The sequence below is a fragment of the Staurois parvus genome, unplaced genomic scaffold (assembly GCF_062004578.1).
Source record: "Staurois parvus isolate SC_StPar_1 unplaced genomic scaffold, SC_StPar_1.0 ptg001847l, whole genome shotgun sequence".
In the NCBI taxonomy this organism is placed as follows: Eukaryota; Metazoa; Chordata; class Amphibia; order Anura; family Ranidae; genus Staurois; species Staurois parvus.
In genome coordinates this window covers 301,848-313,849 of record NW_028319643.1, presented here as the reverse complement: position 1 = coordinate 313,849, position 12,002 = coordinate 301,848, and the positions used below count along the sequence as shown (strand labels likewise).

At 46.0% G+C, this 12,002-nt stretch overlaps 1 protein-coding gene across 1 annotated transcript in view; it reads left to right on the top strand.

The window, feature by feature from the left end:
• The window catches only part of GLCCI1 (glucocorticoid induced 1), a 139,449-nt gene that overhangs the window by 122,286 nt on the left and 5,161 nt on the right, over positions 1 to 12,002 (top strand). Inside the window, exon 7 of the mRNA XM_089664182.1 lies at positions 6,468 to 6,588. Within this exon, the coding sequence (XP_089520308.1) occupies positions 6,468 to 6,588 (121 nt within the window). The remainder of the gene's footprint in view (positions 1 to 6,467; positions 6,589 to 12,002) is intronic.

Sequence of the window (12,002 nt, the reverse complement as noted above, 5' to 3'; positions counted from 1 at the left end):
TAGTGTCTTTTCCCCTGCATTGAGTGAGGCTCTAAATGGTTTTTATATCATACCTCGCTTTTTTTTTCTATTAGTGGACTTCTGTAATTCCCTGCAGATTAGTGTTTAGAGCAGAGGTGGTCAACTTTCTTAAGAGGGGACTCAAGTGCAGCTCCTGGCATCACCAAAGGGCTTAACATAAAATGCAGTGAATATTTATGATGAGAGACAGCAGACACACCAGGATTTCATCAGAGACTGCAGGCATGACACAAGAGGTGGCTAGAGACTGCAGGCATGACACAAGAGGTGGCCAGAGACTGCGGGCATGACACAAGAGGTGGCCAGAGACTGCAGGCATGACACAAGAGGTGGCCAGAGACGCAGGCATGACACAAGAGGTGGCCAGAGACTGCGGGCATGACACAAGAGGTGGCCAGAGACTGCGGGCATGACGCAAGAGGTGGCCAGAGACTGCGGGCGTGATGCAAGAGGTGGCCAGAGACTGCGGGCGTGATGCAAGAGGTGGCCAGAGACTGCAGGCATGATACTAGAGGTGGCCAGAGACTGCGGGCATGATACAAGAGGTGGCCAGAGACTGCGGGCATGATACAAGAGGTGGCCATAGACTGCGGGCGTGATACAAGAGGTGGCCAGAGACTGCGGGCGTGATACTAGAGGTGGCCAGAGACTGCGGGCGTGATGCAAGAGGTGGCCAGAGACTGCGGGCGTGATGCAAGAGGTGGCCAGAGACTGCGGGCGTGATGCAAGAGGTGGCCAGAGACTGCGGGCGTGATGCAAGAGGTGGCCAGAGACTGCGGGCGTGATGCAAGAGGTGGCCAGAGACTGCGGGCGTGATGCAAGAGGTGGCCAGAGACTGCGGGCGTGATGCAAGAGGTGGCCAGAGACTGCGGGCGTGATGCAAGAGGTGGCCAGAGACTGCGGGCGTGATGCAAGAGGTGGCCAGAGACTGCGGGCGTGATGCAAGAGGTGGCCAGAGACTGCGGGCGTGATGCAAGAGGTGGCCAGAGACTGCGGGCGTGATGCAAGAGGTGGCCAGAGATAACAGGTCATTGGGGAAACCGTTTAGTGTCTACGGAGACCACAGAAAGGGCTACTGGTTTGGCAGCAGATGTTTAGAGAGCTGGCAGCTCTGTTGGCCATTCAGGTTTGTCCTTTTGGAGAAAAGAGCAGAGAGGAGACTTGAACTGTGGGCTGCATCTCCTGCACTATCTCACTATCAAAACTAATTCGATATCTTGAGAGAGGACAAGTGTGTGTTGTTTTTTTTTTTTCCCCCCATTTAAACCTAGGAATAACTTTTTTTTTTTTTTTTGTCCTTATGGCTGTGAGAACGTGTATTGCCAGTTGATATTTAGCCCCTGTTTCATACTGACTCTGATTAAGGAGGCACTCTATGGTAGAATCACATGTTGGCCCTCGGACGGTGATGATCCCTACATAGGCGAGTCTGATGATCCCTACATAGGCGAGTCTGGGTTCCGACTGAGTGGAAAAGTTTAACTGTATGCTGGACATGTAGTAGAGAAATATTGCTGGTGCTTTGTTTGACAAGTCACACCTCACCCCACCAGCACCCAGGCCACAAAACACCTCACATACCAGAGTGCTGACTTCATTGGCAGCTCCATTCCTGTGAACAGAATTCATCCCTTTGTGCCACTGATTGTTTGTAGAAACCGTGCTGTGTCTTCCAAGGTACACACAACAGGTGCCATATCAACTGTCATTGCTTTGTTTAAACATTACAATTGCTGCTGAACCTGTTCATGCGCTCAGTTGAGTCAGGATGTCAGTTTTTGTTGCCTTCTGTATATTGTCATAACTAAAAAAAAAAAAAAGTTTAAAGGGAACCTGTAGTTTGTCCTCACAGAGCACTGAAATCCGTTCTTTCAGTAATCACCTTCTCCCGCTGCAAACCCCCACCTTCTCCTGATTCCCGTTCCAGCAAAGAGATGTACTGGTACTTTGCGTATGGGGTCATGTGACTCTCTTTACCGCTACATAGCAGCGCCGGTCCTTCTTGCATGACTGCATGGGGTTTTAAATCTTAACAGGACCACCTTTTCAATCTCAGCGTTTGCAGCAGAAGGAAGTAAAGTATGTGCAGCTTGCCAGAGCAGTGGTTCAATGTACTCGCAACCAAGCACAGGTTCACTTTTTAACATGAAGGAATAAACATTTTCTACCAAGTCTGTTCTTTACACTAAGCTACAAGAATTTAAACACATTTCAGTGCCTTACCTGCTTCTTTTTTGGAGAACAGGAACAGCAAACAAAATGGCCTAAAGTACCCATGATAACAATGGCACTGAAATGCTGGCACCGTGTCATTCCTAGGAGTACCTGTGTTTGTTTTAAATTGATCACTATGGTGTCACTTACACCAAGTCTCTTCCTCTGCCCAGGGCTGAGTAAGCCCCACCCCATATACTGCATTTAATATCACACAAATTTTCATTTTAATTGCTCCTATGAGCAAGTAATCAAACTATGGTGAGAAATACATTTTCAGCCCTTTCTTTGCTGACTAAGATTTGTTACTCTATTGAGGTTCAAGTTCACTTAGTGGACATAAGGTTGCTCCCCAGCAGTCCCGTGAGAGCACCTCCTTACCTGTCCCCATCCCCTCCCCCAGCAGTCCCGTGAGAGCACCTCCTTACCTGTCCCCTATCCCCTCCCCCAGCAGTCATGAGAGTACCTCCTTACCTGTCCCCTATCCCCTCCCCCAGCAGTCATGAGAGTACCTCCTTACCTGTCCCCTATCCCCTCCCCCAGCGGTCCTGTGAGAGCACCTCCTTACCTGTCCCCTATCCCCTCCCCCAGCAGTCCAGAGAGAGCACCTCCTTGCCTGTCCCCATCCCCGCCCCCAGCAGTCCTGGGCGAGAGAGCACCTCCTTACCTGTCCCCCTTCCCCTCCCCCAGCAGTCCCGTGAGAGCACCTCCTTACCTGTCCCCGATCCCCTCCCCCAGCAGTCCTGGGAGAGCACCTCCTTGCCTATCCCCTCCCCCAGCAGCCCTGTGAGAGCACCTCCTTGCCTGTCCCCTATCCCCTCCCCCAGCAGCCCTGGGAGAGCACCTCCTTACTTGTCCCCTATCCCCTCCCCCAGCAATCCTGGGAGAGCACCTCCTTACCTGTCTCCGATCCCCTCCCCCAGCAGCCCTGGGAGAGCACCTCCTTACCTGTCCTCTATCCCCTCCCCCAGCAGCCCTATGGGATCACCTCCTTACCTGTCCCCTATCCCCTCCCCCAGCAGCCCTATGGGAGCACCTCCTTACCTGTCCCCTATCCCCTCCCCCAGCAGCCCTATGGGAGCACCTCCTTACCTGTCCTCTATCCCCTCCCCCAGCAGCCCTATGGGATCACCTCCTTACCTGTCCTCTATCCCCTCCCCCAGCAGCCCTATGGGAGCACCTCCTTACCTGTCCCCTATCCCCTCCCCCAGCAGCCCTATGGGAGCACCTCCTTACCTGTCCCCTATCTTGAACTTGAACTTTTCAGACCTCTTGCAAACAAGGCCATCTAGGATTAGTCTGTCTCTCCCAGTGCTTGGTGTGCCAGGGAGGGACAGGTGCATCGCCCATGGTGGGCTTAATGCTGTACCGCATGGTATTGGCGATTTAGGACTCTGTGTATTCAGAGACTAAGGCTGCTTGCCGTGTGGCTGGGCACTGCACCTGTCCCTCCTGGGCACTGCACCTGTCCCTCCTGGGCACTGCACCTGTCCCTCCTGGGCACTGCACCTGTCCCTCCTGGGCACTGCACCTGTCCCTCCTGGGCACTGCACCTGTCCCTCCTGGGCACTGCACCTGTCCCTCCTGGGCACTGCACCTGTCCCTCCTGGGCACACTAAAATGCCACTGCAACTGGACAGCCCCAATGGGCCTTAGTCAGCAAGACCTTCCTGCTGTTTTCAGTCTCTGCTGTCTATTAATGAAACATGACCCTGCTTCCAAGGAGAACTAGAGGTTTTTTTTTTTTGTTAATACTAAATTTAGATAGATATATACCAGTAGTATTTGCAGCTCTGATTTTCTATTGTAGGTTTAGAATTGAGCTGCTGAATTTGAGAGTTTATACAGATTCAATTCCTGTCTCTAAAATCTCATAAAAGCTTTAACATGTCATTTATAAGGGCCCATTCACACTAAAGCATTCCATTGCAGTGCATTAACATGTTGCGTGTAACACAGGACATTCATTATACATGGGCTACCAATTCACCACAACAGAATATGAATAAATTGGACAATCCATTTTTTCAAAACGCAATTCTCCACAACACACAGTATATGCATTGCGGTGTGTTGGGCACTATTGTCCAATGCATTGGGTGCCAATCACACCACAACACACATAGAGTAGATGTGTTACCATGCATTGCGGTGTGTTGGGCACTATTGTCCAATGCATTGGGTGCCAATCACACCACAACACACATAGAGTAGATGTGTTACCATGCATTGTGGTGTGTTGGGCACTATTGTCCAATGCATTGGGTGCCAATCACAACACACATAGAGTAGGTGTGTTACCATGCGTTGTGGCAATGCACATTAATGCATGCGTTTTGTTCAACTCACAAGTGTAAATGGGCCCCAAGTCATTCTCATTACTTGTAAATCTGCAACTTTCATTAAAAGAATCCCTGATGATCCGGCAATAAAGGTTCTTGTTCAGGCTCTTCTATTATGGGGTGACAACGGCCTCTCTGCTGCATTGCCAACACATCTCAAGTGGCCTTAGTGGAAATGACAAGAATCGAAAACAAAGGATTTCTCAGCACACTTACCAGCCGGCCTGCACAACAACCAAATTGCCATAACTGAGAGAGGGTATGTCTGTATATACTGGTCCCTTGGAGTGGGCACTGCTGCTTACTCATGTATTTGCAAATTTGTGCAGAGGTCCCTTGTTGTGGGCACTGCAGGTTGCCATATATTTGCAAATGTGTGCAAACAAACCATTTTTAACGTAAACTGTTAGGGCAATTCGGTTGTTTTGCAGGCTAGCTGGTTAGTGTGCTGTGAAATCTTGTGTTAGTTTGCGATGTGCTTATTTATTTCAGGTACTTATATAGCGCCGTCAATTTGCGCAGCACTTTACATAGATATTGTACATTCACATCAGTCCCTAACCCGTACAATCTAAGGTCCCTAACTCACATTCATACATACTAGGGCCAATTTAGACAGGATCCAATTCACCTACCAGCATGTCTTTTGGAGTGTGGGAGGAAACCGGAGTACCCAGAGGAAACCCACACAGGCACAGGGAGAACATGCAAACTCCAGGCAGGTGGTGCCGCGGCTGGGATTCGAACCAACGACCCTAGTACTGCCAGGCGGAAGTGCTAACCATTTAGCCACTGTGCTGCCCCATGTGTTGCCCTTCCGTATGAACCTTTCTGTAAAGACCAGTTATAGGCTGGGGTGGTTGCAATTTTTTTTGGGCAGTTGGAAATGACAAGAAGCTTAGTCAGCACAGATATGTTTCACCATCGTCCCTATTGATAAATCAGTCTTGAGCAATGATGTGCAGCCAACACTCAAATGCATATAGACAGGAATTGGTGGTAAATGTTTGGGAGAGATCAGCAGGGCTGAGATGAAAATCAAAACCCTGTTTTGACACAATGGCATTTGTTTGATACACAATGATTTAACATACTTAATGCCACTCAGTTGGGGTTTAGATCTAAAAACAGTGGTTCTCAACCTGTGGGTCGCGACCCCTTTGGGGGTCGAATGACCCTTTCACAGGGGTCCCCTAAGACCATCAGAAAACACATATTTCCGATGTGTAAAGAGCAGCTACTGTGCAGAAAGCAGCTACTGTGCAGAAAGCAGCTACTGTGCAGAAAGCAGCAGTATTGGAGGTAAAACGACACTTCATGAATTATAATTACTGGGTAAATTAATTTTATGGTTGGGGGTCACCACAACATGAGGAACTGTATTAAAGGGTCACGGCATTAGGAAGGTTGAGAACCACTGACTTAAAATGTTGAGCAGAGCCCTTCTAACCTCTCTGATCCTAAAATATATATTTAACAGTCAAATTAATTGACATTACAGAGTTCTTTTCTGTTGGCAAATGTTAGTTTTGGGAAAGTATTTTCAAATTCTTTGTTTTTGTCAGGCCTTTGCCAAAACACCCACTCTGCTTAATACAGGCGTTCCTCTCTTTCCTTCTGCATGTCCTGTATGTACTTTACTAACTGTGATATTGAAGTTTTCAGTCTGCTGTATGCTTTCACTGCTTATTCCCCCCTGCCTCTGCTTTGCATTCTGGATGCCATCCAGATTGTGTTTTATATTTATTTCTTTATTTTTTCCCCTACACTTTTTTCTGAATAAGGATGAGCACAAAACCAAATGCCTAACACTGAATCTGACATTCTAAGAGCTAGATGAAAAGGAAGCGTGCTCTCAATCACTAGTAATATCACTGTTTAAATTTTCAGACAGTGGGAGTAGCTCACCGCTGCCCAAGTACGCCTCCTCTCCCAAACCAAACAACAGCTACATGTTCAAACGGGAGCCCCCAGAGGGATGTGAGCGCGTGAAGGTCTTTGAGGAGATGTCGTAAGTAGTATCCTCTTCGTCTGCTGGTGTCCTCTGAGCGGTAAGGCAGGCTTTGGCCATGCTGCAAGCCCTCTGTCTGTGACGGAATTGCTGCTCTGTAGTTCTGCTGCAGACAAGGAACCTGCGGGGGGCCTTTTTTTTTTTTTTTTTCCTTTTTTTACTGCAAACTTGTCTTCTCTGCTTACAGGTACAGAAATATTTTGCATTGTTGCCAAGCAGACACAACTACCATTTGAGTGTCTCTAATTTTTCATTGGCTTTCATCATCTGTTTCAGTCTAAGTCCTTGCTAAATGAATATGTTTGCCGTTGATTTTTTTTTCTGACCTTGTGAGTGCAGGTAGTTGTGATTCCTTGTTCTGAGTACAGTATAGCATGGCTCACATAGCATGATAACATAAACCTTAAAAAAAAAAAAGGCTGCAGTTACACCCATAAGCTTCTTTAAAACTGATAGTGATCTGATTAGGAGCCCACTGATTTTAACCCCCGGTTCACATCTGTGCGGGTGGTGCCGCTGCGGATCTGCACGAAAATGCGTGCAGCCGCACCACCCGCACAGAGAATTGCGGATCTGCGAGTGGGTCCCATTAGTTGTAATGGCACACCGCCCGCAGTGGGAAACGCAACCGTACTGGGAACCAAGGTTCCCGTGTGGGCTGCGTTTTCCAAAGTAGTGCAGGGACTTCTTTCCCTGCATGTCATGGGCATGGGAGTCCATTCAAATGAATGGGCTTTCGTGCCCGAGCAAAATGCGGCCTGCATGGCCGCATAGGTGTGAGCAGGGGCAGACTGACCATTTGGAAACTTGGGCAGTGCCCGAGGGCCCGGGGTCAGTAGGGGGCCCCATGAGATGCCCCTGGTACCTTTTTCATAGGCTTTTTTGAGTTTGGGCAAGGACACAAAGGCCCCATGATCCCCTATTGCCCGGGGGCCCCAAGAGTTGTCATTCCGCCCCTGGGTGTGAGCCTTGGGTAAATGTAACCAGGGTCACGATATCCTGCCTCCACTTGTACCACCACTCCAGGTGCTCTAATCTGTAATAATCCATCTGGTGGTTCCCAGGGGGTGCGGGCATCTAGGAGGCAATATAGGCATGTGAATTTGACGGGATGTCTCACACCCCTAGCTCGACATGTATATGAAGTAAAACGGACACAAGCTCCTCCAAAGTTAAGATGCTGACACATTTTGCCCCACCCTTGCAGCCTAATTAAAGCGTCTTGAGAGGTGAAATGCATCAGTGGCTTAGTTTAAGAGGAGGCTGAGGCAGTTTTACTTCATATAACATGCTGAGCTAACTGAGTTCGGCGTCCCTTTACTTTCACACGTAACCATGGTCGTTCTTCTGAAAACTGACATTTCATTTATAAGTGGGTATTGGTGGACTGAATCGCACCCTTTGGTTTTAAGGATAAGTTCATATTCTATTTAGGGTGCAACACTCTCCAGGAACTCCCTCCACTCCCCTGCAGGAGCCTGACCTTGCACCAGTGATCCACTGATTGCGGGTGCAATGTTTTGTAGGCTCTGGGGAGGGGGATATATTTGTACAGCAAATATACATTCCTTTATTATTTTTTCCTAATGGTGAACTTCGCTTTTAAAGTCTATGTATAGTCAAAACTTTATTTAAAATTAAAAAAAAAAAAGAAAGCGCAGGAAAGATGTAAAAGCCATGCCAGTTAATTTTTTGCTGTTTACCATTAGTGAAATTTCCTCAACTTTTGTCCCAGAAATGCAACCGGTAGTTAGAGGACATGTCCCAAAGTGAGGGAATTTCAGTTCCTCAGACCAGGTGTACTCATTGAAATATTTCCCCTTACATTTTGTTCTGAGGACAACTCCAATTTTGAATTGCCCCTCACTTTCTGTCTCAGAGACAGTAGTCATCAGGACAAAGTGGTAAATCTCCACAATAGGCACACCGCATCAACTTTGATATAGGGGTCTAACATTTCCCCATGCCATCCAAAACTTAGATGCACTTTAACATCTCCCAAGGACTCGGTGAGTGATTCTGGACATCTACCTTTTGGATTTCTGAGACTCCTGTCTACCATGGCTTTCAAGGAATCGTATTGCTTTCCCTGCAAGACTTTTCTAGTTTTCTTTTGTATTACCCTTAAAGGATAAATGTTACCTTTTGTAACATGTTACTATACAGCACCTGCCTACACCCCCTTCATTGTTTATCAGTTTTTTTTAATCGCTGAACAAATCTGTTCAACCTCCTACAGTTTATATATTTGTATGGATGGAATCTTGGTGGGTACCTTTCTTGCAATTGAAAGTGGTTAGAAAATTGTTGCTATTAATGGCCACCATGAATAATTACCCCAGTGTTTCTCAAAAGAACCCTTTAAAATTGTGCACAATCCTGAGGCACCTCATTATAAAATTTGAAAAACTCAACTATTAGTTTTACACAATGCAGCATCCACACACATAGGACCCCTATCATTGGAGGTGTTTCTTCTTCTCCACCACTGGCTTGCATACAATTTCTTGGCAATGTTTAGACATTTTGCCAAGGCATCTCTGAAGAAACCTGGTGGCACCCTGGTTTAAAAAGGGTAAATTATCCCAACAGAAATGTTGTGGGTGGTCCATGCCACGACCCCGCAGATAAATGGAGTCTAATACGATGATAACCGTAGTAAGTTATGCAGGTTAACCAATTAACTTCCCAGCGGATATAAACATAAAAAAGTTAGGCAAATAAAATATATTACTTGGTTAAAAGTCATCAGTACAGATGTGGTTAGGTGGACAGCGGGCAGAATCCATCAGTCCAACCTCTGCTCCCCAAAGCTGAATATTAGAGGTCCTACCCATAAGTCCTGGTGACTGGTGCCGCTCCTGTATATACTCTGCTAAATGTGCATTAGCAAATACTATGTAATAGGGGATTTCATTGCCCATTTAGGGCAAGTAACAGAGTATCATCTTAGCCCTTTCCTTGACCCACTAATGTTCACCTTACCCACGCTGCTCGCCAGAAGTCAAACCTGTGATAGCTTTGTGTTGGATAGTTAGGGAGCTTACATAGGGTTGATGTCACCCCTCTTCCCTACCAGACAATGGTCACATACGATGATTGACCGTTCTGGCCCGAGCACTGCATGCTCAGAGGAGACTACATGCTCCCCCATACCTGGGACCACCAGGTAGTGTGATGGTTCTAACATGGGAGCGGTAGCACAGATTAGGTTAAATATAAGTGGGCTGGGAGGATGATTTAGTAAGACTAACTTTAACCTGAATGGAACCAGGGACATTTACTTTAAAGCAATGAATTCCTTAAAAATCATAAAAAATACATAGGTTTTGTGAATCCTCTATTTACCCGCCCAAGCATTTAATTGTTTTGCTTACCTATATGCCTATTTATGATAATTAAAACAGAGACTATTAGGACTTGTTCTCTGAGCTATGTTTTTTTTAAAAAGAAGCCATCTGAATGATCCTGTGGAAGCTGCAAATCACTGTAGTAGTCGCTACTACTACTACTACAGTGATGTCAACAGTCAAATGTGCCAAATGGCTTTGCTTGCATAGTAACCACATGGGGTTGCTTGTCCAGCACTGGTACTATCCCCAAAGATGCACTTTTATTTTTTTTCAGTACAAGGCATTCTTTGACTGGACGCAGTGGGGTGGCGCTGCAGTCTCTCTTGTCCAATCAGAAAGCAGCTTGTATGTATTAAAGAAAAATTCAAGGCACCTTTTAGTTACTTTTTAGAAGGGTAACCAATTGGCACCGGATACGAAAGACCGTTGCTGTTGCTATAGTACCAGCGACTGCTATAGAGTGATTTGTACCTTCCACATGGATTGGTCAGGAATGGGATATGGATTCCTCCAAGATGGATCAATGTAACTAGTAAAATTCATGCCTAAACTTCAGCATTAAATGGCAAAATGTAATCTACAAGAAATTGGGTAGTCCATGAATCATTTAGCAATTTCTAAACTTTTTAACCTGAGTTTAGATAATCATCTATTGCATTATTTCTAAACTGCACATTTTATAAAGAGTCCATAGATTTAACTCCTGCTGCAGGGAGACAGAAGCTACCAAACTACCGTGCCACCATGGCTGTAAAGCATAAGAACTGTGCAAAGAGTGGGGGCTCATCTGAAAATACACAACTTACAATTCAGAACTTTTTGTTGGCTGTGTATGACCTTAGTCCTCTTTGGACATCTTTATTATTCATTATGTCACAGGATGCCGACTTTGAGATGCCGTTCTACTCAATTGACTTGCTCCAAGTCCGAGTCCTCTGATGCAAAGTCAGTTACCCCACAGTCCAGTGCCGTTCTCTTCTTTTACATTTGTACTATATTGGCCATCTCTAGGACACAGCTCACCATAGATAGATGAGGTTTATATAGGCACACCCCCACCTTCCTCCATTTTAATCAAGGACCCTCAACCACATATCCCAAGCATATTGCGCTGTGTGGAATCCTTCCCACTACCGGTGTAATTTGGCAAGAACACTTACAACAAAACCCCATGGGGTCCTGTTTTTAAATGTAATTTTAAAGTACCTGTATTTATTTTAATTATATTTTTTGTTGTAATCAGAGCATTTTTATGGGAGGTTCATTGGTTCTGAGCACTAACATGACACTTGTCACTTTCAGCTCATGTGGTACTTAAACTATTTTTAAACCCCAAAAAGTAATTTGGTGCACCTGGGCATCCTTCAGCCTTTTTTCCCTTTATTTTTACCTGGTGATTGTGTATCTGGGACTCCAGAACCCAGTCTTCTGTTGTGCTTAATATAGAGGACAGGGTTCTGTAGTCCCTAGCCAACTAAGAACAATGTAACAGACAACAGTTAGCACATAGAATATAGTGATCAGCTCATTGATTTCTGGCAGGATCAGCAGTTTGTTTTTTTTTGTTTTTTTAAATATATCAAATGGATAGAACTTAATTATTTCAATGGTTTATTTAACATGGCAACTGACCAATTAAAATAATGAAAGGATAGGTTCACCTTTGGAACATGTTCCACCTGTTTTTAAATGTGACAGCAGTTGGTGGATCTTCTCCCCGCACCCACTGTCACTATTTGAAAATAACAAGGCCTTGCGAGGCTCCATCCACATGACTGCGTCAGTCAATCACCGTTTCCTTTGAATGCTTGCAAGTACTGTCAGACATTGCATCTGATGGCTTGTAGTTCTCAATGAGCTACAAGGGCCCTAGTGAGAGTTCTTGTAGTCCATTGATCTTCCTGCTCTCAGGTACCTACCTGCCCGTACGAGGTCCAGGCAGACAGCTATCCTGAAAGACTGCAGGAACCTGAGTTTGCTCCCACGATCTGCTGATTGTAGGTGCAATGCTTTGTAGGCTCCATTAAGAAAAAAAATTAATCATATTTTTTTTTTTACCTG